This window comes from Scyliorhinus torazame, chromosome 8 (assembly GCF_047496885.1).
Source record: "Scyliorhinus torazame isolate Kashiwa2021f chromosome 8, sScyTor2.1, whole genome shotgun sequence".
In the NCBI taxonomy this organism is placed as follows: Eukaryota; Metazoa; Chordata; class Chondrichthyes; order Carcharhiniformes; family Scyliorhinidae; genus Scyliorhinus; species Scyliorhinus torazame.
The window spans coordinates 32,111,221-32,137,638 of NC_092714.1; the positions used below are offsets into that span (position 1 = coordinate 32,111,221).

General features: G+C 45.4%; 2 protein-coding genes across 9 annotated transcripts; both read left to right on the top strand.

Moving 5' to 3' along the window:
• Positions 1-1,434: 1,434 nt before the first annotated feature.
• On the top strand, positions 1,435-10,601 carry pigp (phosphatidylinositol glycan anchor biosynthesis, class P). 7 transcript variants are annotated; one of them, XM_072513326.1, is made up of 5 exons: positions 1,435-1,567; positions 3,222-3,336; positions 5,982-6,054; positions 7,301-7,419; positions 10,277-10,601. In XM_072513326.1, exons 2-5 carry the CDS (start codon positions 3,255-3,257, stop codon positions 10,483-10,485), a joined length of 483 nt encoding a protein of 160 aa, XP_072369427.1. In that variant the 5' UTR covers positions 1,435-1,567; positions 3,222-3,254; the 3' UTR covers positions 10,486-10,601. The 7 variants fall into 7 exon arrangements, with proteins under 7 accessions (XP_072369427.1, XP_072369423.1, XP_072369428.1 ...); XM_072513322.1 differs by having other exon boundaries at positions 1,439-1,567; positions 3,119-3,336; XM_072513327.1 differs by having other exon boundaries at positions 1,447-1,567; positions 3,190-3,336.
• A 1,803-nt stretch (positions 10,602-12,404) lies between these two features.
• On the top strand, positions 12,405-21,351 carry LOC140427726 (uncharacterized). 2 transcript variants are annotated; one of them, XM_072513320.1, is made up of 2 exons: positions 12,405-16,996; positions 17,357-21,351. In XM_072513320.1, exon 2 carries the CDS (start codon positions 19,324-19,326, stop codon positions 20,146-20,148), a length of 825 nt encoding a protein of 274 aa, XP_072369421.1. In that variant the 5' UTR covers positions 12,405-16,996; positions 17,357-19,323; the 3' UTR covers positions 20,149-21,351. The 2 variants fall into 2 exon arrangements, with proteins under 2 accessions (XP_072369421.1, XP_072369422.1); XM_072513321.1 differs by having other exon boundaries at positions 17,991-21,351.
• Positions 21,352-26,418: the final 5,067 nt, after the last annotated feature.

The window sequence follows — 26,418 nt, forward strand, 5'->3', positions numbered from 1 at the left end:
GCTGGGATGAAAGGGTTGCCTTATACTTAGTGGAATTTAGAAGAATGACAGGCTATCTTATTAAACTATGTAAGCTTCTGGGCAGGGTGAATGCTGAGAGGATATTGCATTACATTGGCGAGGCAGCACAGTGGCTTCACAGCGCCAGTGTCCCGGGTTCAATTCCCGGCTTGGGTCACTGTCTGTGCGGAATCTGCACGTTCTCCCTGTGTCTGCGTGGGTTTGCTCCGGGTGCTCGGGTTTCCTCCCGCTAGTCCAGAAAGACGTGCTATTAGGTAACTTGGACATTCTGAATTCTCCCTCTGTACCCGAACAGGCACCGGAATGTGTCGACGAGGGACTTTTCACAGTAACTTCATTGCAATGTAAGCCTACTTGTGACAATAAAGATTATTATTATTATTAGTTTAACAATAAGGAAGGTGTCTCCCATTCAAAATGGAGATGAGGAGGAATATCTTCTTAGAGTATCATTCTCTTCCACAGATTGCAGTGAGACTGAGCCACTGAATATATTCAGGTCTGAGTTGGTGGATAAGGGAGTCAAAGGTTAGGGGTCAGACAGGAAAGTAGAGTTAAGGCCCCAATCAGATCAACCACAATATGGTGGAGCAAGCCCGAAGCATTGAATGGCCTACTTGCTCCTATTATGATCTTATGTATTTTTAAAATTTTGTTCATGGGACGTGTCATGACTATGCCAGCATTTATTGCCCTTGAGGGGGCAGTTAAGAGTCAACCATATTGCTGTGGGTCTGGAGCCATGTGTTGGCCAGACGAGGTAAGAACGGCAGATTTCCTTCCCTAAAGGACATTAGTGAACCAGATGGGTTCTTACGGCAATCATATCATGGTTATCATTAGACTTTTTAAATTCTATATTTTTTATTGAATTCAAATTTCACCATCTGCAGTGTTGGGATTTGAACCTGGGTCCCCAGAGCACTAATCTGGGTCTCTAGTTTACTAGTCCAGTGACAATACCACTATGTCACCCCCTCCCCAGATAACAACACATCTCCCAATGCACAAAATTGCAGAGAGCTCTTCCCATTGCTGATCCATGCACCATCTCTGCACTATTGCAGTTATATAACTGACATGCACACATTAACTTATGCACAATATTATACCTTTGAATTATGCACAATAGTACCTCAATGCTAATTGTACTATTTAACTGCCCTTGTACAATATCTGCAGTTTAATTTCCCATATTGCCCAGTGTATCTGTTACAGCTGCCCTTGTACAATATCTGCCGTTCAATTTCCCCACATTGCCCAGTGTATCGCAAACAGCTGCTCTTATACACCATCTGCACTTTCATTGCTCCACTGTCCAATGTGTCTGATACAGCAGTTCCTGTATAATATCTGCAGTTTGATTGCCCAATTATTACAGGGACTCAGAGGCCTGTAGCTGGCGCATGCGTGCTGGGCCGGAAGTGCCGCCATGTTGATGCGGGGCAGAGTGACGTTAAAACGCTTTCAGTTTACATTAAAACTGGACGCTGACTGTGATTCCCAATTTGCGCCTGATGTCTTTCCACTAATCCGGTATTGACGGGTAGGAGAAAAAGACAATGTCGGAATTTGACTCCGCTTAATCGGAAACGATCCCTGGAAGACCAGGAAGAGAGAGGGAGGAGGGAGAGAGATGATGAGTTGGTTTGGGTTAGGATGGTGTGTCGGAAGAAGGGTAGCGACGACAATGACTGTTGTCAGTATTTTATTGGTTTATAGTTATCTGTAATTGAAAGGAGGATGCATCAATTGCGATCGGTGTCTCAGATTTTGCCAAGTTAAAATCTTGGACAGGGGACAGAATGGACGGTTGTAGGTGGGAAGCCTCATGTTTACTTTGCAGATTCATTGAGACCTGGTTGAGGAATCCAGGTTTCAACCCGCCCAGCGCCTTCTGCTGCGAGAGCCAGAAACTGATATATCTGATTTTTAATAAAAACTATTTCCTCTTGAGCAGCTGTTTTAACAGGAAGGCTTGGCCTCAGAATGCAGCTTGGATGGTTTAACATGCCAACTGAGCTGGAGAATCAACAACTTTGTTGTATTATGATGATTCCCGTACCAGCCTCCCCGAACAGGCGCCGGAATGTGGCGACTCGGGGCTTTTCACAGTAACTTCATTTGAAGCCTACTTGTGACAATAAGCGGACAAAAAAAAATCAATATTTCCACTGTTGTCATGGGAAATATCCCATGTGCCTCACCCTTATCTTTGCCTCACAGTCCCAGAGAAAAATAATTAGAGCAGTTGAAAAAAAACTGACCTGCATTATATATTTGAATTTTAAAAAGTGAAATAAGCACCAATCGCTGTGACTGGTTTGAATAGAATAGAATCCCTACAGTGCAGAAGGAGGCCTTTCAGCCCATCGAGTCTCACCCGACCATCTGAAAGAGCACCATACCTCGGTCTATTCCCCCCCCCCCCCGTTTGAATAGAATAGAATCCCTACAGTGCAGAAGGGCCCCCCCCCCATCCATGTAATCCCACCTAACGTACACAAACAAGGGGAGAATGTGCAAACTCCACACAGTCACCCAAGGCCAATATTGTACCTTGGTCTCTGGTGCAGTGATGCAGCAGTGTTAACACTGTGTCACCATGCATTCCAGACTGATATGTTAAGTAAAACTGTCAGCCACTATACAATCTTAAAATAAATGTAATCACAAAGTGGCCTGAAGGATATTTAATCTGGGAAATTAAACATATTGGTGCGGAAGGGAATGATCCTGTAAGGTTTGTGTCTGATGTTGGCCCAGGTAGAGGCTCATGGAATAGGAGTATCAAATTGCACTGAGAGTTAAAAAGCTGGGATTGAATAGTAAGCATTAAGAATTACCATAAAACTGTCTGATCTTTTTGAGGGGTCGTTATAGAGAGGCTTATTGCAGCACAATATTTTGTCATTTATCGTTTTTCTCTGGTCGCAGTAAACAAACTCAAACAAGCAGTGCTTTGTGGCCACAATTGCACTTCTATATTACTGTATTATTATTACACATAATTATAGCAATAAATATTATTAGTATCTATAATATTTTGTAAATGTGTCCAAAAGAACTTAACTCCAGTTTATACATTAATTTTTAGGGGAAAATCTGATTTGCTTAATTTTGCTAAAAGTCGCACATTTCAGAAAGGCAACTGCAATAACGTTACAGGATCTCTCCAAGGGATATTTTTGTATTCTCAGTGAAAGCCAACTCCTCATTCTTGGAAATGAACGATGGTGGTGAGCTCCCCTTCACCATTACCTGAAAGGGCCATTTATGGATTTGTCTTATTTCTCGCGTCAAAGTTTGCATTCAGTAAGTAACATTGTGTACTAAATTAAAATGCATCCGTTTAAGTCTTTCAAGTATAATTTGCTATGAATGTAGCAGATAGTTATCATTTTTCCATTTAAACTGTTGCTGCTGCTCTAACCTCCTGTCTTTATTTTGGTCAGTATTATAAAAAGATTTCCTTGATGACCATGTAAGTCCTGAAAGAGGGTCCTATCTAGATAAACTTTGGACTAAAAAATCAATGGGAAGTGTTGTGTTATGCGGCTTCGTGTAGCATAAGCTGCTTCCTTGATGTATGCTTTGACAAAGGAAGCTCCAGGCTATGAAATGAGTTCAACGTGTTTATTGAAATATTAACACAGTTCTTAAATGAGTTCGACTCTCTGCTAATCTAGCTGTAGTAACTCAGTCTATCTTTACCAGCCTCCTCTAAGCCACGTGCTGGGTGTGATGCTGTTGATCAACCCTGATGTACTCTCTAGATGTCTGTCTGTGGAAAGAGGCAGAGCATGTGTGCCCTGTCCTTTTATATGGGTTGTGAAGATACTTTATCTGGCATGAACTGGTTGCAAAATGATGGTGTTCATGACTAATACCTGTGGGATCTGGAGTCCCTCTTGGACAGTCCCTCACTGTCGAGGATGACTTGCTTCCACTCCGGGGAAGTGGGTTCCATGGTGGCTGAATAGTACGATCCTAGATCAACAGACTCTGGGACAGGTTTGGCAGCTGGTGTTTGATAAGGTGGGTGGGTGGGACACTCTGGATCCTGCGCACTCCTTTCGCTGTTTACACTTTGCCTCCTCAAGCTCCACCGTGCAAAGCTCCACCTGTCAACACTCATGGTGATTGGTGCCTTCGCGGATGCTTTTCTCCAGTTTGTGCTTTCTAAGTCAAGCGATTCCCATGTGTCGATGGGAATGTTGCATTTATTTAGGGAGGTTTTCAGGGTGCCCTTGTAGCGTTTCCTTGGCCCTCCTAGTGATCGCTTGCCATTGTGGAGCTTGGAGTTGGACACTTGTTTTGGAGTCTTGTGTCGGACATGCAGGAAATGTGGCCTGACCATCACAGCTGGTCGAGCATGACCTGTGTCTTGATACTGGGGATATTGACCTTGGAGAGGACGCTCACATTTGTACGCCTATCCGGCCAGTGGATTTGCAGGATTTTGTAGAGGCAACATTGGTGATATCTCTCCAAGGATTTGAGGTGTCTGCTGAACATTGTCCATGTTTCTGGTGCATACAGGAGGGCCGGGACCACAGCTGCTCTGTAAACCATGAGCTTGGTGCTGGATTTGAGATCTTGGTCTTCAAACACTCTGTTCCTCAGGTATCTGAAGGCTGGGGAGAGACGTTGTATATTTTTTCTCATCAATTTCTCTTTTAATTTTTTCCCCTTCTTTTCCACAATCTTTGATACCTTGCTGGGAACAATTAGTTGTTCATTGATTTACCTATCCCTTCCACTTAAAAACTGTTTATAACAGGCTATTTGACAATAAGGAACTTCACAGCTGAGGCCGATGCACTCAATGTCATTAATTCCCCCAGGAATTAAATTTTTTTAAATAAATTTAGAATACCCAATTCATTTTTACCAATTAAGGGGCAATTTAGCATGGCCAATCCACCTACCCTGCACATCTTTGGGTTGTGGGGCCAAAACACACGCAAACACGGGGACAATGTGCAAACTCCACACAGACAGTGACCCAGAGCCGGGATCGAACCTGGGACCTCGGCGCCGTGAGGCAGCAGGGCTAACCCACTGTGCCACCGTGCTGCCCTCCCCCAGGAATTAATGAATAGCAATTGGTTATAGTGAGTTTGTTTGTGTTTTTGTGTTTGCTTGTAAAGCTAAAGCTTATTGCCCATTTAGATGCCCAGAGGGGTGACCATGACAGTAAGCATTCGTAAAGGCTTGCGTGGCCATTTTACGGGGAAATTAAAAGTCAACAATGCTGGTGTGGTACTGGAGTCATATATAGGCCTGACCTGGTGAGATGGCAGATTTCCTTAAGTAAAGGAACATAGTGACCCAGTTTTATGATAGTCACTTTTCTTTTACTGGTACCAACCTGCTGAAAAACATTTAGTTTGGACCGCGCAATTACTAGGAACAACCATTGTCTCATTTACTCCCTCCTAATAGAATTTTCTCATTTCACTTGGTGGTGTTGAATCAAATTTACATTATCACTGATTTCCACTGTCACTGATTCAAGCTGTATTTAACATATATTTGTTGTATTGGTGTGAATGAAAATAATTTTGCATCAAAGCTACGTTGTACAGTACCATAATATAGTACAATTGCAACCAGAGAGAAGAACAGTCTTAAAGGGTTCATTCACAAAATGCTTGCTCTTTTGGCACCTTTAGGATCAGAGAAGCTTGGGGCTGAAGTGCATCTAGTTTGGCAAACTCCTAAAACTGAAACAGGTCATGAATGTGTCATTTTTGCCTTAGCCAGCTTGAAGAGGTCATGCTGGTGTTAATAGTGCTAATTAATGGCTATTTGAAATGATACTGAAGTTATTTAACGATGCAGAATGTAATTTGTTCAAATTTCAAATAAGCAGGAGTTTATGATATAGGTTGCTACCATGTTACTTGGTCTCTTTATCCAATGGCTTTTCTTTTATTTGTTCTTGTGTTTAACAGTTCTGTATTTAGTATGGGCCTATGTTCCAGAACCTTGGCTACACTCAGTGGGTCTCACTTACTGGCCACAGAAGTAAGTATCGATGAAAATAATATTAATAATAATTGTGGCTCCACATTAAAGCTAATAACATTTATCCTATAGTCATCTTGATATTTGTGTATTTATTCATTGGGTATGGAAACCAATGGGCAGCACGGTGGTGCATTGGTTAGCACTGCTGCTTCACAATGCCGAGGACCTGGGTTCGATCCCAGACCTGGGTCACTGTTCGTGTGGAGTTTGCACATTCTCGCCATGTCTGCCTGGGTCTCACCCCCAAAACCCCAAAAGATGTGCAGGGTAGGTAAATTGGCATCGCTAAATTGCCCCTTGTGAAAAAGAGTACCTAAACCAGAAAGATCCCAAGTTCAACTAACTTTTAAAAAATGTTTTACTAAGTGTTTGCTTCCTTTAAGAATTTCCGGCACAAACGGCTTAAAACAGCTGCAGAAATATATTGCATTAAATCAAAATGTCTCATGTGATTTTAACATAGCACTGAGCAGCAACTTAACACAAAATTAATAAAACAATTGCATGTGGATGGGAGATGTATTCCCACTTCACATACTGTTGTTTGAAATCTTGCTGAATACAAATAAAGGTAACACTTCAAAGAGAATGAACAGGCTGATGGTGGGCGGCACGGTGGCACAGTGGTTAGCACTGCTGCCTCTCCGGACTCGGGTTAGACTCCGGCCTTGTGTGGAGTTTGCACATTCTACCCCATCCTGCGTGAGTTTCCTCCAGGTGCTCCAGTTTCCTTCCACAGTCACAAATATGCCATTTAGGTGGGGTTTCGGGGATAGGCTAGAGTGCTAGGTAGGGTGCTCTTTCGGAGGGTTGATGCAGACTCAATTGGTCGAATGGCCTCCTTCTGCACTCTATGGATTCTGTACATTGGGAAATCCTGAGGACAAAGAAGATGCTGTATGGATGAAAACCATTTTCTTTATTCCTTGATATGTACCAACATTCTTGCTCTCATGCGTGAAAAGGAGAACATACTCACAGTTTTGAAATGTCTTGGCTTCTGTCATTTTGCCTGCAATATGTTTCTCTAGAAATCCATAGCATGTGTAAATGTGGAAATAACAATAAACCAGATATCTACTCGTAATAAAATTAACTATTTTAATGATAAACCCCATTTTTCCAGCATTCACAAAATTGCACATTTCTTCTTAACGAAGCGTGCAGTAATTTTCATCTTAAAGTTGTAACATCACAATGTACAATCAGTTCTTATTTAACACATTACTAACTTTTTTCATAGGTACTGGGCTGTGGCCTTGCCCATTTATGTCCTTGTCATCATAGTGATTGCTTACATTTTACTCTGTGGAATTAACATGATGAGTACTGCTCCACTGGACTCTGTAGATAATGTTACAGGTGGGTCGTGACTGTCAAATCTGACAAGAAGTCAGAGCGGTATTGGAAATGCTTAAGTGATCATTAAATAACTTGTTATTTTATTTCTTATTGGGAATGATTTATTTTGTTCTAAATTCACCAGTTCTGATCTTTTGTAAAATGCTACGATGAAAATTTGTGTTGAATGTATGATTTTCTGGCAAGAATGCAGATAGCTTTAGGTACTGGTTTAGCACACTGGGCTAAATAACTGGCTTTTAAAGCAGACCAAGGCAGGCCAGCAGCACGGTTCAATTCCCGTACCAGCCTCCCTGAACAGGCGCCGGAATGTGGCGACTCGGGGCTTTTCACAGAAACTTCATTTGAAGCCTACTTGTGACAATAAGCAATTTTCATTTAATTTCATTTCAGGTATAGAAAGTACTCTTCAGTTTTATGTACCCACTCCTTGCTTTCAGTGATCTAAAGTTACCTAAAGAATACAAGATGCAATGTAAAAATCAGAGTACAATGTCTCCATAGCAGTACTCCGCTCTGGCCTTTGGGATACCCACAGCCACCAATGGTCGAGTATTAAAATCGAGGATACTCACAGCCAGAATTAAATCCGTGCAGCTGAGGCTGGAGGAGATTACAGATATGGGGAGTACTGAGGCCATGGAAGGATTTGAAAACAAGAATGAGAATATTAAAATCAAGACATTGCTTAACTGCAATCCAATGTATATCAGCAGGTTTTAGGTGGACTGGATTTGGGCCAGTTAAGATTTGGGCAGCAGAGGTAAAATGTGGAGCACCAGCCGGGAATGCGTTGAAGTAGTCAAATATAGAGTAACAAAGGGTATCTGCCGCAGATGAGCTGAGACAAGGTCAAAGTTGGGGGCTGTTACAGAGATGGAAATTAAGTTTTAGTAATGGTGCGAATTGTGGTCAGAAGCTCATCTCTGGGTCAGATTGCATGGAGGTTGCAAACAGACTGGCTTAATCTCAGACTATTGACAAGAGCTAAGCTGCAGTCAGCAGCTAGAGATGGAGTTTGTAGCAGGGACTGAACACAATGTCTTCAGTCTTGCCAATATTTAATTGTATCAAATTTCTGCTCTTCTAGTTAGATTTTTAAAATTCATTTTATACGACGTGAGTGTCACTGGCTGGGCCAACATTTATTGCCCATTTCAGAGGGCATTTAAGAGTCAACCACATTGCTGTGGATCTGGATTCACAGCTAGGTAATGATGGCAGATTTCCTTCCGTGAAGGACATTAGTGAACCAGATGGGTTTTTACGAGAAAGGTTTTATGGTCATCATTAATTACAGATTTGTATTAAATCTAAATTTCACCATCTGCCGTGGCGGGATTTGAACTCAGGTCCCCAGAACTTGCGCTGGGTTCCTGGATTCCTAGTCTGGTGACAATAGCGCTGCATCACTGCCTCCCAGTCTGACAATTTAGCAAACAGTGGGGAGTCAAGAGGGGTGGAGGTAAAGTAGAGCTCTGACTAGATGTGCAAACTGATGCTGTGATTTCAGATGATATTGCTGAGCAGCAGCATGTGGATGAGGACTAGCAGAGGGCCACTGGAGGTAACAGTGTGGGATCAGGAAGAGAAGCCATTGTAAGTGATACTTAGGCCACGGTGAGGTAGATGAGATTGGAACCAGGTGAGAGCAGTCCTCGCCAGTTGGATGACAGTGGAGGGGGTTGGACAAGAGTGGCTTTATTAACTATCAAAGGCTGCAGACAGGTCAACATAGACAAGGAGGGAAAGTTTACCGTTGCCACAGTAATATAGGGTCTCATTTGTGACCTTGACATGAGCTATTTTGGCACAGTGCCAGGGCAGAAGCCTGATTGGTTAGTTTCAAACATTCAGAAACATTCAAAAAGTTGCAAGAAAGCTGTACATGGATTTGTGAGGTAATAATACATTCAAGAACTTTGGAGAGGAGATTGGCTGGTAAAATGATGGTGGTGTCATGGTTTGGTTTTCGGAGCAGTAGTTTGATGGTTACAGATTTAAAGGAGAGAGAGAGGACATCTGAAGATTGAAAACCATTAACAATATCAGCCACGCCAGGATCCCAGGTTTGATTCCCGGCTTGGGCGGAGTCTGTGCGGAGTCTGCACTTTCTCCCCGTGTCTGCGTGGGTTTCCTCTGGGTGCTCCGGTTTCCTCCCACAAGTCTCGAAAGACATGCTGTTAGGTAATTTGGACATTCTGAATTCCCCCTCAGTGTACCCGAACAGGCGTTGGAGTGTGGCGACTAGGGGAGTTTCACAGTAACTTCATTGCAGTGTTACTTGTGACAATAAAGAATGTTATTATTATAACATGGGGAAGGAGGGGAAGTTGGGTGGTCAGCAGTTTAGTGAGAATAGGTTCGAGGAACAGAAGGATAGGCCTTGTGGATAAGTTTAGCTCAGAGATGGCATAAGGAAATATAAGAGAGAACCTGGAAGAATATGCTAGTGAGAATCATACTAGCTTCTCTGCTCTCTCTAAAAGGGTGTACCCATATCTGCATTCACTTCTGTGTTTGCACGCATACATATGGGAGAGGGTTAGTTTGGGTGGTGCAAAATATTTAGAATCATAGAATTTACAGTGCAGAAGGAGGCCATTCAGCCCATCGAGTCTGCACTGGCCCTTGGAAAAAGCACTTTACTTAAGCTCACGCCTCCACCCTACCCCATAACCCAGTAACCACACCTCACCTTTTTGGATGCTAAGGACAATTTATCATAGCCAATCCACCTAATCTGCACATCTTTGGACTATTGGACTATTATTTAATATTACTGATATCATCTGTTGCTTTACATAGTAAGTTCATTATCTTTGCAGTTCGTATCAGGAACAATTCTTTCTTTCAGACAACTATGCAAAAAACCAACAGAGCAAACCATATGTTGAAGGAGCAATTCCAGGCCTTCAAGATGTTTCCATCAGTGAAGTCAATCAAATGTTTTTCCTTTCCTCATCCTACGAGTCAGCTGGTGATCAGCCACTTGTATGGCGTTCATGTGCTGCTAGGAATATGGATTCATACACTGAGAACTGCAGTGATGTTTCTGACAACTAACTAAGATGTAATTATAATGCTGTATGTATTATTCAAGAATATTGTCAACAAACAATTCTGATTCTACACTTGTTTATAACTCTGTGAATTAAAAGATATTCCAAAATTCTAGAAAATGCAGTTTTTGTTTCCACCAAAGACTAATTTAATAAGTGCACTGTGCTATATGAAACTGGGCCATACAAACCACAAAGATCCAAGACTGAGTCCATAGTTTGTGTTGAACTAACTGGGAGTGAGGAAGCAACAATTGGCAACAGCATCATTGAGCTAGGGTAGAAGAAATAATGACCTTGATTTGAGAGACTTGAAACGTAAATCCATCACCACGTGACATGTAAAATCTCTTTGTCTCCGGGCAGCACGGTGGCGCAGTGGTTAGCACTGCTGCCTCAAGGTGCCGAGGACCCGGGTTCGATCCCGGCTCTGGGTCACTGTCCATGTGGAGTTTGCACATTCTTCCCATGTTTGCGTGGGTCTCACCCCCACAACCCAAAAAGATGTGCATGGTAGATGAATTGACCACACTAAATTGCCCTTAATTGGAAAAAAATAGAATTGGGTATTCTAAATGTTTTTTTTAAAATCTCTTTGTCTGAGGAGGGGTTCACACTGCATGTATTTCAGTGCAGAAAGCTTGGATACAGTTTAGCAATTATGTCAAATGCATGTGGGTACTTCTGGACCTTAACCAGCTAAATTCATGAAATTACCTGTATTATGTAATAGTTTGACACTTCTTATCCAGCTGGAATTTCCCTGCCGTTTGGGAATTGGCTTGCTGGTTTATCTGGAGCTGATTAGGAAGGATTGCCTCTAGTAACTGGATTCTGAAAGTGAACTAGGTTAGTTGATCAAGCATTAACCAGGTACTGCTGACCTGCCTGTTTTAGGTAATTGATTTAGAAGTTCACTGCTTCATTCTGAATTCCCATTGACAGGCATGGAGTCAGATTGATCTAAAAGAGACCCTGTCCGTGGGTTGATGGTTGGACAAATGATAAGTATGGTTTAGGACATTTGAGGTACCTGGAGCCCCTCACTAGCTACATGGTGAAAAGTACAATTCACTGTAAAATGTGAGTGAACTGCCTGACCACTGTATAGATTTCCTGTATCCAATCAAGCAGCGATTCCAGTAGTTGGAGGCAGAAAACGTCAGCAGTTATTTGTCTCTTTATAACTCAATAATTAGAGACATAAAGACGTGAATGTACAAGTATGTAATCTCATTTTTTGCCTCTAGGTAATATTTTCCAGCAGCTGCCATCCCAAATTTGACTTTCTTCAGGAGCTGCACTGGACAAATCTATTTTTCATGGTGGAAGGATTAAAAACGGGGCAACGCACATTGTGCCAATCACCTTGATGTTCTAGATATCCAAATCCTGGCTCAGTACCAACCTCATTCATTTAATGCTTAATCCAGGTTGTTGTGATGGCTTTTGCAAGGTAGCATGCTTGTGCTAAGGCTGTCTTTCCCCTTTCGATAGTTTTGTAGACCACAAGCGAGTCCGGACTCAGTAGATTTAAGAAAACTTGATTTTAATAACGCACATTAGTATTTACAATACACCAGACCCCAACCATGCCTGAACTGTCAGTCCCATACCTGACTGACTTAGGGTTCCCCGCCCTTTTAGAGAGGGAGCTCCTATTCGGTGAGACTTGCAAGGAGATTGATTTCTCCAATTTTGTAGTCTCTTGCGGGTTCTAACATCCCTCCTCCGCCCCTCCAAGTCCGAAGATTCCTCCGACGACTGTGGAGTAGGAGGGTGCCGGACTTGCTTTGTAAACGGCAGTGCTTCTGTGACTTGCGGTGCTGGATCAGGCTGCTTATACCTGGATGGCAAATGCCACTTCCGACATGAGTGCTGTGGTAGATGCACTGTTGGAGGCTGCTGCATTGTCATCTGCTTGTCAGAGACCCCCGATGTCTGGGTTTGCATGTCCAAATCTATATCGCCAAACTCTCTCATGTTGGCATCAGGACCACCTTGGGGCAATGCTCTGGTCTCTTTGGGTATCAGATTTGGCTCGGGAAGAACTTTCTTCCCTTGAGGAACTTTATGAAGAATTGGTCGTCTGGACCGAATGTGAGCAAGGTGCTCCGCATGATTCAACCTTGTGCCTATACTCAATAAGATACCGGCCCTGTTTGGTGGACGAAGGTCCTGGAGATCCACTGGGCACCTTCTGCAAAGCTTCTAATATAGACTGTGTCACCTGGTACCACGCGTCTAGGCGGTCGTCAACGAACGGGGCAACGAACAGGTAGCTCCTGGCTGCTGAAAACTTTCCTGCCTATATCAGGGAAAATCATACTTAGACGGATCAAAACCTCTGGCCCATCAGCAATTTTACTTCTATCCCCTGGATTTCCTGTACCCCTCGCTCAGCGCTTTCTCGGGAAAGTGAAATCTGCACGGCCTGTTGCAGGTTTAAAGACTGTTCTGCCAGCAATTCTTTTTGAGTTGCATTATTTACACCGCATACCGAATGGTTGCATAGCATTTCTAAAAGGGAAGTACCGTATTGACAAAATTTGGCTATCTTGCACAATCTGAACAAAAACTCCAGGGGTCCTTTCTGCCGTATTGAAACGGTTTCTCTGCACAATTACGGATGGTGTAGGGTTAAAGTATTGTCCCATCAGTGTCACCAACTGTTTGAAAGTGTGAGCGCCTGGAACTGCAGGGTATGTGAGGCTTCATAAGTATGTGTGTCACAGGCAATTAGCAAAATTACTGTCTCCATACCAGCATCATTGGTCAGGTCCTCAGCAGGTACCCCATATCCCCCAAGAGCCAGGCGCCCATCTTAGGGTGGTCCTTGAAGATGACCGACTGCCTCAGGATGTAGCTGTCGTGGACGCTCCCTGGGAAGCGTGCACACACGTGCATGGTCTTCATGTGATGGTCGCACCAGAGCTGTATATTGAGGGAGTGGAACCCCTTTCTGTTAATGTAGGGAACTCCCAGGTGTCTCGGTGAGGGCAGGGCAACATAGAACATAGAACAGTACAGCGCAGTACAGACCCTTCGGCCCTCGATGTTACGCCGACCTGTGAAACCACTCTAAAGCCCATCTACACTATTCCCTTATCGTCCATATGTCTATCCAATGACCATTTGAATGCCCCTAGTGTTGGTGAGTCCACTACTGTTGCAGGCAGGGCATTCCACGCCCTTACTACTCTCTGAGTAAAGAACCTACCTCTGACATCTGTCTTATATCTATCTCCCCTCAATTTAAAGGTATGTCCCCTCGTGCTAGACATCACCATCCGAGGGAAAAGGGTCTCACAGTCCACCCTATCCAATCCTCTGATCATCTTGTATGCCTCAATTAAGTCACCTCTTAACCTTCTCTCTAACAAAAACAGCCTCAAGTCCCTCAGCCTTTCCTCATAAGATCTTCCCTCCATACCAGGCAACATTCTGATAAATCTCCTCTGCACCCTTTCCAATGCTTCCACATCCTTCCTATAATGCGGCGACCAGAATTGCACGCAATACTCCAAATGAAATGAAAAATGAAAATGAAAATTGCTTATTGTTACAAGTAGGCTTCAATGAAGTTACTGTGAAAAGCCCCTAGTCGCCTCATTCCAGCGCCTGTTCGGGGAGGCTGTTACGGGAATTGAACCGTGCTGCTGGCCTGCCTTGGTCTGCTTTCAAAGCCAGAGTTTTGTACAGCTGCAACATGACCTCATGGCTCCGAAACTCAACCCCTCTACCAATAAAAGCTAACACACCGTATGCCTTCTTAACAACCCTCTCAACCTGGGTGGCAACTTTCAGGGATCTTTGTACATGGACACCGAGATCTCTGCTCATCCACACTGCCAAGAATCTTACCATTAGCCCAGTACTCTGTCTTCCTGTTATTCCTTCCAAAATGAATCACCTCACACTTTTCTGCATTAAACTCCATTTGCTACCTCTCAGCCCAGCTCTGCAGCTTATCTATGTCCCTCTGTAACTTGTAACATCCTTCTGCACTGTCCACAACTCCACCGACTTTAGCGTCATCTGCAAATTTACTCACCCATCCTTCTACGCCCTCCTCTAGGTCATTTATAAAAATGACAAACAGCAGTGGCCCCAAAACAGATCCTTGTGGTACACCACTAGTAACTGGACTCCAGTCTGAACATTTCCCATCAACCACCACCCTTTGTCCCAGCTAGCCAATTTTTGATCCAAACTGCTAAATGACCCTGAATCCCATGCCTCCGTATTTACTGCAGTAGCCTACCGTGGGGAATCTTATCAAATGCTTTACTGAAATCCATATACACCACATCAACTGCTTTACCCTCATCCACCTGTTTGGTCACCTTCTCAAAGAACTCAATAAGTTTTGTGAGGCACGATCTACCTTTCACAAAACCGTGTTGACTATCTCTAATCAAATTATTCCTTTCCAGATGATTATACATCCTATCTCTTATAAACCTTTCCAAGATTTTGCCCACAACAGAAGTAAGGCTCACTGGTCTATAGTTACCGGGGTTGTCTCTACTCCCCTTCTTGAACTAGGAGACAACATTTGCTATTCTCCAGTCTTCTGGCACTATTCCTGTAGACAAAGATGACTTAAAGATCAAAGCCAAAGGCTCAGCAATTTCCTCCCTAGCTTCCCAGAGAATCCTAGGATAAATCCCATCCAGCCCAGGGGACCTATGCGTGCCACCTATTAACCACTCTGCTACCGTGCCGCCATAATTAATTACTGGCTAGAGGAAGTACCTCTTAAAAAAAAAAAAATATTAACCCGTGTTTTAAATCAAACCTATGGAAACGTAAAATATCCAAACCTCCTGCCTCAACACGAATTCTTACTCTCCGTTTGACATCAACTTGTCCCTTGGTGTCAATTTGCAATCCATATGGTCAAGAGTTCATGTTTGAGTTTCAATTATCTTGTAGGTCTCCATACACCTCAAATGGAGAACTTAAGCCTCACTAATTTGTTATCAGCATTGTCGTAAGAGATGTTGAGTGAGAAGATGGGGAATGAAGTTGGTTTGGGTTCTAAGGATAATGTATGTGGAATCAGATTTTTAAAAAACTGCTCAGCAGTCAAGAGATTATTTTTTGGAAAAATTAACAATTTGGGTTTCAAAGCAGAAAGAAAACTCATCAGCATACACCAAAGAATTATTGTGATTGCAGATTCTTTGTGTTTCCTTATAGGGCATAGTTTGGACTGTGGCAGGTAAGCTGATGTTACCTGAGGGTGTGGGGGAGGCAGAGAACTGTAAATCCTACTTTAAGATTTTATCATTATTGCTAAAGGCAAACTCTGTCATTTTGTTTAATTGTTGAAATGTTACAATGATGGGAAAAGATAATAAGGTTAGCTAGGGAGAGACAACCTGGAGCCATCTGTCCAGGTGAGATAAATTTACTTGTTCAAACTGCCTGCCTGTCTGTCAGAGTTGAGCGGCAGTTACATCTGGAAAGACATTTTCTTTGTGAAACTGTTTTTAAAAATCTTCCCTTTTCTCTCCCGATTGTAAGAGGAGACATGATAGAAGTCACTAAAATTATGAATGAGTCGAACAGGAAAGATGTGGAAGAAATGTTTTCACTTCAAGGAGAATCCAAAACTAGGAGCCATAAATACAAGATCATTTCTAATAAAGCCAATTGGGAAATAAGAAATTTCTTTAATTGGAATGGTTAGAATATGGAACTAGCTGCCACAGGAGGTGGTTGGGGCAAATAGTTTAGATGCTTCAAAAAGGAAACTAGATGGTTAATTGAGAGAAAAAGGAATGGAAAGTTAAATTGAAAGACCAAAATGTGATAGATGGAATGGGGGAGACTCGGGTGAAGTCTAAACAGCAGCATAGTTTAGTTGGGTCCTGTGGTCTGTTTCTGTGCTATATATTCCATGTAAATCTATGAATAATAATAATGGGTTCCGATTAGCTCAACCAAGTGTCAGTTTTGACATGGGGAATTAATAGAATCTCCACTAGACTGATGGAACTTTAAGCCTCACATATTTGTTATGATTGAATCTACTTGAAATGAAAAATGAAAATCGCTTATTGTCACAAGTAGTCTTCAAATGAAATTACTGTGAAAAGCCCCTAGTCGCTACATTCCGGCGCCTGTTCGGGGAGGCTGTAACGGCTGTTACTTTCTCCACTAGTGATCATGCTTGTGTTAACTTGCCACAGGGATTACTAGACAGTGACCAAGATTATGGACCATGGCTGTGTGTTTTATCCAGGGGACAAAGACCAATTGTAGCCCCACTAATACTCACTGCCTTGCCTGACACCAATAGTACGCTTCACAAATTTCATCATCAGGTGTCATTGGCTACAGAAAATAACAAACAGGTAATCTGCAGCAGAGATTAATGTTTTATAGATTTAAATTTGCAGTTTTCTATCACAGCAGGTTTGTAATCCCAACTCAGCTATGGGGAGAGAAAATAGAGGACTTTGTTAACCGGATCAATCGATAGCATCTGGCAGCCAACTCAACAGGTGAGATTTTCAGTTGAGAGACTTAAGTGTTGATGGAGGGACTGAATTCGGAGTGCTTCCCATTCCCATTGGGGGTGCCAGTCCTGGCGATATGCAGGAGATGCTAATGGGCCAGCACTATGGCCACTTCGGGAGTGCAACAAAAACTGGAGTGGGCTGCCCGATCTGCGAGTCCTGACCACCGCAGAGCAGAGGGCAATGGAGGTAGCCAGGGAGGTGGGAGAGAGAGCCTTCTCCGAGGTGGAGGTTGGCATGGGTCATCCAATTGAGCCCCTAATGCATAGTGCTGTCCCTATAGCAAGTGAGTCACCCCTAACACTCACACCACCCCTATCCGAGACCTCACCATGTGTTTTGTAGTTTGTCTTGCAGGATCACCATCGGACAAAGCTGGACCGTCTGGTGTTCCATGCCCCGAGCCATAACCCCACAACACCCACCGACTTTACATCGCCACTGTCAGCTGCACTCTCCGTCGTCCCAGAGACTATCACTTCAGTGGGATATGTGGTGATGTGCATCAATGTAAATACATGTACGCTAGCTTGACACTAGAGGGAGCACAAGAGACATCACACACACACACTCAACCAATAGATCAAGTAGATAGGACACGACCAATAGACAGTCACGATACACAAAGAGGTGACACGACCACAGGGGGGCATTACACCAACCCATATATAAAGGACACCACACACATGATCTGCCTTTTTCCAGTGGAGACAGTCAGTGAGAACAGACACAGGGTTGATTCAATATTACACCCACCACGTGGATTGCAGCAACTGGTTAGTCAGTCTGGGTAGCTATAGTAGGATTAGCAGTAGTGTCGAACCCGAGTAATATAAGTGTAAATAGTTTAATAAATGTGTTGAAGTTATCTCCACGTCTGAACCTTCCTTTGTCAAGTGCACCACAAGGAAGCCACTTATGTTACACCTACAACATAACAAATTATGGTACCAGGACTGAAATGTTTCAATCCACATAGCCATACCTCAGCGTACAGCGACAACCAGCAACGATACCCAGGCAAGATGTTCGAGATCTGGGTTCCGCAACGGCTCCAGTGTCACGGCGATCTCCGCGAAAACTGGCGGGGATTCCGGCAAAGGTTTGAAATCTTCCTGGTAGCAGCTGAACTAGAAGACCTGGCCGATGCTGAAAAAACAGAGTTTCTCCTCACCATCACCGGTGCCAGAGCAGAAGAAATCTTTTAAAAATTCAAGTTCTCCAAGGGGCAAAACAAGAGCGACTTCCAGGCAGTCCTGGACAAATTCGGCAAATACTGTGAGGAAAACACACTCCAACCAGCAAGAAAAGGTAAGAGAAGCGCCAGTACTCACCACGAGGCCGAGATCCCAGAGCAGAGAACAGTTTTGATCGGCGACCATCTTTCTAAAGGGACTGTACTTGCATAGTTGCGCGAGAAGCGCACAGAACGGGAAGGTCCGTTTGCGCATGCGCAATCACGAAAACGGCCATCAATAAAGGAACAGCGATCTGCGCATGAGCAATAACTTCCTACGCGCTATGGCACATGCGTCATGACGTCAGAGGCCCTGGACCACGCCCATTTAAAGGGGAAATGTCCCAAATCAAAGAAAAATCTTTTAAAGGCGTAAAACAACCTTTCTTCACCTGGAATGACAGCACAATGCCTCAAATTGAACCAGGGAATGAAATTAACCTCCGAAGAACCATGCAACAAGCAGTTACCTGCGCCCAAACCGATGATTCCGATCTTGCATACTTCGATACCGACCTTTACATTTTCTCTGGACCTTGCGAGCCCAATGCCAGCTCCGACGCAAACAGTGATGATATGGTCCTAGAAGACTACGACTCAGACAAACCTTTCACCTTGGGAGGCTTCCCCAGTACCAAATCCGAACCGCAACTAGACATGTTGCACATTGGCGACCCCCATATTGAATCCGACGCAGGCGCGGATTCGTTCTTCGGATTTGAGGATCTTCAGCCCAGCAGATATGACATCCCAACTTGTGAATGCAGGATGATGCTGCAGCCTGAAATTAAGAGACCGAGAGCAGTACACGCCCACAGAGAGCGGCCTGCTGCCACACAGAGCGTGGTCCACGCACCGCTCAGGGTTCCCGACTCTACGAAAGAAGACATGCAAGACTCCACACCGCAGTCCTTGCATGAACAAGAAGTGACTCCAGTGTCACAAGCCTCCACAGCTAGCTCGTGAACAGACTCCACAATTGCAGTCCAGAGCGCAGTCCTTGCATGAACAGGAAGTGACTCCAGTGTCACAAGCCTCCACAGCGAGCTCATGGACAGACTCCACAATTGCAGAAATGCAAGACTCCAGAGCACAGTCCTTGCACACACAAGACATGACTCCAATGTCACAAGCCTCCGCAGCGAGCTCGTGGACAGCCTCCACGATAGAAGCAACGCAGGACTCCGACGCGCAATCCTTGCAGGAACAAGACCACGAGGGTCTAGCAACCTCCTCTGACCAACTAGTGGCAGATGATGCAAGTCTGCCATGCTCAAGTAAACAGCAAGAAGACTATGACAGTCTACCACGCTCCAGTGCACAGCCGGACGACCATGATGGTCTATCATGCTACAGTGAAGAACAAAGTGACAATGACAGTCCACCCACATTGTTTGCACCACCAGATGAAGACTCTGACAATTTACCCAACCCAAGTGAACAACAAGCAGCTACTGAGGATCTACCCACGGTATGTGAGACGAGTGACAGCATCCCACTTCCCATGCAAGATGTGCAAAGTGACAGACCTCAGCTAGTGTGTACAGAGGCACTCGACGATCCCTGTGAGACCACTGGTGACACCGGTGACACCATAATACTTCCACCCTCATTCACTCGAACCTCTCTACAAGTCAATGCATTCCTGCATGTTCTGACTCCAGACGTGCAGCTTCAAGAAATCTCAGCTGACTCCAGTGAACCTGCTAAGACTCCAGACGGGGAGCATCAACAAACCAACACTGACTCAGTTAAAACAGACCAGACTCCAGATGGGGAGCAACCAAACGCCGACTCTGATTCACGTAAGCCGGACTTTATTCCAGATAGGGAGTGCCACAACCTCACTGATGGCATGCTCAGGGTGATGGATCACTTAACAATTACACTGGGTCAGTAATAACAAGCAGCGGCTACAGTCCAAGAGGAATACACCAATATTCACCACAGCTATATCCACACATTTTTTCCACACCAGCAGTGCAGCCAATGACAGCTCATGCTGGACAAACCCAGTATTCAGGCATGCAGCAGCCAGCAGTCTATGCAGCATATTCTCAAACAAGCCAGTACTACGATTGCCCACTGATGGAATCAAGACCGAAAGAGGACTACCGCAAGCGCAATCTGCACTACAGACAGGATGCCTTAGTTACAGCCCAGGATTTGCTGCACCCCAGCCTGGCCATACGGCATATTCCTATCAGATGTAAGGTTCGAGTTTCACACCATCACCAGGTATTTATGCGAGTAGCAATTCTGTTTCCAATTCGACAAGCTTCAACGGTTCTCAGCAGGATCACCCTTCCAGCACAGCACGTGGCCAGAACCAGTATGTACAGTCTTATCCAACTTCAACATATGGCACATCCATGACCTCGAATGATACTGTTGATGGTACCTCTTCAACGTCAACACCTTATCAGCCACAAGATGCCATCTGACAGCATCATCACAAACATCGGAAAAAGAAAGGGACTCCAAATCAGACAGCGAAGTGATTTGACCACTTCTTGGTTCCTGTGGCACAGGGACGTTGATGACGTTCATAACCAAGAGAGACATTGGACCATGGTGATTGATGGTTTATGGACTCAAACGAATAATTTGGACTTATTGTTTAATCACTGTTCCCATGACTTGTATAAACCTTACCTTATCTACCTGTTCTTTGTTCAATTTTCTTAAGGTGTGCAGAAAATATGTAACATATAAAATAGGAGGGATGTGGTGATGTGCATCAATGTAAATACATGTAGGCTAGCTAGACATTAGAGGGAGCACAAGAGACATCACACACACACACTCAACCAATAGATCAAGTAGATAGGACACGACCAATAGACATTCACGATACACAAGGAGGTGACATGACCACAGGGGGGCATTACACCAATCCATATATAAAGGACACCACACACATGATCTGCCTTTTTCCAGTGGAGACAGTCAGTGAGTAGAGACACAGTGTTGATTCAATATTACACCCACCACGTGGATTGCAGCAACTGGTTAGTCAGTCTGGGTAGCTATAGTAGGATTAGCAGTAGTGTTGAACCCGAGTAATAGAAGTGTAAATAGTTTAATAAACGTGTTAAAGTTATCTCCACGTCTGAACCTTCCTTTGTCAAGTGCACCACAAGGAAGCTGCTTATGTTACACCTACAACATAACAAATTAGGATATATTAGTGAAGAGGCTCCCAGGACACTCTCTGGTGCGCATGTCATACATGCTCCGGGACATCAGGTGGAGGTAGGAACCCCGAGGGGGCGGACAGTCGGAGGGCCGTACGACCCTAGGAACTAGCTGTAGTCCAGACAGGCCTCGTGCTTCTGGAAAGGATGGTCCCACCAATGTTGGAGATGCAAACGCAGAGTCAGGGTCTGCAGGAGGGGGTGTCAGCAACCTTCCAGCATCTGCAATTGGAGGAGTCTAACCCCCTGCATAAGCAGGAGGCAGTGGCAACAAATGCGTGCGACCTAGGCCACACCGAACAGGTGGTGTGTGGTGGAAGCTTTGGGTGCGAAGGTCATGGCCATGGGCATAATGTTTAAGGCCTGGGGAACACTGTGCAGGCAGTTGCTGAAGCGCAGGATATGGCAGCCCAGTCACAGGCAGCCATGTACCAGACCCACATTGACATTGCTGTGGCACTCCAGAACTTGGCCCAGTCACAAAGCATCTTGACTGAGGGCGCCGAGAGCATTGGCCGGGTGCTGGCTGACGTGGGCCAGGCACAGAGGTACGCGGCATAATCACGGAGGGATGTGGTGCAGTCCTTGTGCTCCATGGCTGAGGGTGTCAAGAACCTGGTCAAGACGAGAGTGAACCTCCAGGACAGGCAGAGCCAGGTGCCGGTGGAGTCTCCAGCGCTCACTCCGGCCGCACACCTGCCCGAAGGTGTATACCAGAGACCACCGGGCATTCTGAGGACGGAGGAGATGCTGGGACCCGTGCCAGTGACACCCGCAGGTAATGTCCTGGAATGCCGCAGTGCCTCTGAAACCCCCCACCTGTCCCTGGTGCATCGCATTGGCAGCGAGCAGAACAGTGTGGCACTCTACCACCTGTGACACCTGCAAGATGGCCAGGCCCATCCAGGCCCAGTCGCTCCAGAGGATGGCCGCCAAAGATACCCCAGGCGAGATGCACAGCAGGCCATCTCCACATCTGGGGCGAAATTCTCCGAGATCGGCGCGATGTCCGTCAACTGGGGCCAAAAATGGCGCGAATCAGTCCGGCATCACGCCGCCCCAAAGGTGCGGAATCCTCCGCCCCTTGAGCAGCCGAGCCCTAACCTTGAGGGGCTAGGCCCGCGCCGGACTGATATCCTCCCCGCCAGCTGGCGGGAAAGGCCTTTGGTGCCCCGCAGGCTGGCGCGGAAATGACATTGCCGGGCGGCGCATGCGAGGGAGCGTCAGCGGCGGCTCACGGCATCCCTGCACATACGCAGTGGAGGGAGTCTCTTCCGCCTCCACCATGGTGGAGACCGTGGCAAAGGCGGAAGGAAAAGAGTGCCCCCACGGCACAGGCCCGCCCGCGGATCGGTGGGCCCCGATCGCGGGCCAGGCCACCGTGGGGGACCCGCAGGGCCAGATCGCCCCACGCCCCACTCAAGGCCCTGGAGCCCGCTCGCGCCGCCTTGTCCCGCCGGTAAGAGAGGTGGTTTAATCCACGCCGGCGGGACAGGCATTCCAGCAGTGGGACTTCGGCCCATTCGGGCCGGAGAATCGCCGGGAAGGGGGGGGCCGCCAACCGGCGCAGCGCGATTCCCGCCCCCGCCGAATCTCTGGTGCCGGAGAATTCGGCAACCGGCGGGGGCGGGATTCACACCAGCTCCCGGCGATTCTCCGACCCGGCAGGGGGTCGGAGGTTCTCGCCCCTGATGTGCCGCCTGGGGACACAACTAGAAGGAATAATGAAAATAAAGTTAGACACCAGTTAAGTTGGCATGGGTGTAGCACACAGGATAGCGTTAGGGACCGAGGTGCAATAATTGCACATGGCTATTAAACACCTGTTCACCATCATTCCGATCTGCCTAAATCCTCTACCTGAAGGGCATGAGGGATGGTCTGGGCCAGATCTATTGGGTTTGCAGGGTGGGTGGTTATGGGAGGTTGGTGGTATGGGGTGTGGGTGTTAGAGGGAGGCACGGGACAGGGCCCCTAAGTCGGTCAATGTGCCACCTGGGGTCACCTTCGGAGGCAGCAGGGAACAAGGCCAGAGATGTTGGGGGTGCCATGTAGAACGGCCAACCCGGTGAGTGACCCATCACTGCTCACCTGTTGTGCAGGGTCCTCCCCGAGCAACGCCTGTGCCTGCGGCCTTAGTGAGTCGCAAGGGCAACTGCGGCCAGGCAGAAGGCAACCATTCCTGACTGTACTCCAAAATTCATTCTCTGCAGGGGGAAAAGAGAAGACATGTTAGCATGATGTGTACTCCCATACCCATCCAAGTCCATGCCTTTCGTGACATCCCACAATATTTTACAACTAATTAAATCTTTCTAAGGTGACCATGTTATAGGGAAGCACAACAAGGCAATTTGAAAACAGCAATATCCCCCAAAAAGCAATGAGATAAATTATTAAATCATTTATATTTATAAACCAAATGCAAGGGAGCCTGACAATCTGAAATAAAAATTAAACTATGGAGGAAATGTTTAGCAGGTCAGGCAGCATGTAGAGAGAGAAAAAGAGTTAACACATCAGATGGATGACCTTTTATCAAAACTGGAAAAAGAGATGCAGCAGGTTTTAGATTTAGATTTAGATGCATTGTCACGTGTGCCTATGTACAGTTAAAAGTATTGTTCTGCGTACCGTCCAGGCAGATCGTTCCCTACATGATGTACGATAAATACACAACGTAAATACATGGACATAGACATCGGGTGAAGCATACTGCATGTAGAGCTAAAACAGTAGAGAAGGTGCGTAGAGAGATCAGTTCAGTCCATAAGAGGGTCGGTCATTCAGGTACAGAGGCAGAGAAAAGGGGGAGGGGCAAAAAGATACAGGAAGGTCTGTGATAGGAGAGAGACGAGATTAAATGGCAAAAGGGACGGCAATGGAATAAGTAAAGAAACAAAAGGTGGGGCAAGAGGAGGTGTAAATGGGAAAAGCAGTGGCCGACGAACAAATAAGGGGGATGGTGATTCTGATCTAAAATTATTTAATTTGACACACGTACTAGAAATCTGACTTAAAAACAGGAAATGCTGAACATAATCAGCATATCTGGCAGTATCTGTGGAGAGCGAAACAGTGTCAATTCAGGTGTGTGACCATTGATCAGATTCACACCAAGTACTGCCAGACCTGCTGCTTATTCCCAGCAATTTCTGTTGCTATCATTGAATTAGTGATGTTGAGCGTTCAGAGTGGAAATGGGCGAGCATTGGACAGACGTGACTGAAAGCTCAGGATGTGTTTGTGGACTGAATGGAGCTGTTTCACAGAGCAGACGTTTCAGCAACGTTGGCTGAGGGATCAACGTGGGCTAGGACACCTGGTGAACTGTGCTGTCTGACTTGAAAAGTGTCTTGGATCTTTTTATGCCCACTTGAGAGGATAATTAAACATTGCAGTGAACAGTAATCACAGCATTCCACTGTAGCTGGACTGGAGAGTCAGGATTATGCCCTCAAGTCTTTGGGGCTCGAATCAATGACCTTCCAACTCAGAGACAATGGTGCTATCATTGAGACAAGGCATTTGACAGTTATGAGATGTGTTGCTTTTTAAGCCATAGTATTTGTTACAGGCGCAATGTAAGACGACGGTCGTACTTCAATCTTCAAAAGGTTACTACTGGGAGCAGGATGGTTCAGAAATTCCCACAGAAATAGAAAACCCAAAGCATACGCGGGAAACGCTCAGCAGGTCAGACAGCACCATGGAGAGAAAAACAGAGTTAATGGGCAGGGTTCTCTGGTGCCCCCGGCTGCGTGTTTCTCGCGGCGCGCCGTTCACTGGCGGCAGGATTCTCTACTCTCGCTGCTTGTCAATGGGATTTCCCATTGAAGCCACCTCATGCAGCCAGGCAACCAATGGGCGGGGCTGCGCTGCCAGCGGGAAAAGAGAATCCTGACGGCTGCAGAATTCCGGCCCATGTTTCAGGTCTGACATTTTTTCAGCACTTCACTTGCACTCAAAACATATTTGAATTTCTAACTTCTCCCAGTTCTGATGAAAAGTTGCCGACCTGAAATATTGGGTGGGATTGTCCAGCCCTGCCCGCCACAGGAACCGTCATAGGTGCGATGGGAAATTTGACGGACCAGCAAAAGGTCTGTTGACTTCGGACGGGAATGTCTGGTCCTGTGGTGAGTGGGGCCTGAAAATCCCGCCCATTAACTGTTTCTTCCCTTACAGGTTCTGCATGACCTAATGAATATTTCCAGCATCCACAGTATTTTGCTTTTACACAATGTTGCAAACCGGCTGATTGCTGGCCATTTATCCTTCTGTTAAAGTGCCTTTCCCCCAGGCGGAAAATAACATCCCATAGAAAGCCAGTAGCCTGGTGAATATTCAATTGAGGATCCCTATTTGGGAATTCTATGGGGTAATGGACCCACAAATCCAGCGACAGATTAAGAATCTTTGGGACATGGTATCAACAATATTCGGCATTCCCCTTACAAACTCACAGTATTTGCTATCCTGAGTGTTAAGGAAGAATATAGATTATTTAGCTCTTGTCAATTAAACCCTCGGACATATTTGAGTGAGTTTAGTCAGTTTTGTGGGAGTCACTGAACTGGTAGGACTTATTCAATTGAATACAAGGTCAAACTGCTGGATAATTAGTAGTTGTACATTGTTTGTGAGGGTGCTTTATCAGGTGCTGGTTTATAATTTCCTGAACTAGTTCTTGATATTAACATTTTTGGTATGTTACTATTAGCACCCCGATTAGGGTGTGTTAGATTGTGATCACTCAGTGCACAGGAGCAGCCATAATGTAAAGTGACAGCTTACAGTCCATGACCCCTAATCTTAGGGGTGCAAGTGAAATAGGTGGTTGATCTTTATCAATGTGGTTTTCACCATGGCTTTTCAATTGGTGTGCTCGTACAAAGCAGCAGAATTTCACCTAAACCCAGGCCTATCATAGTTTACACAGAACACAGACAATTCAGTGGCTTTGAACTGTC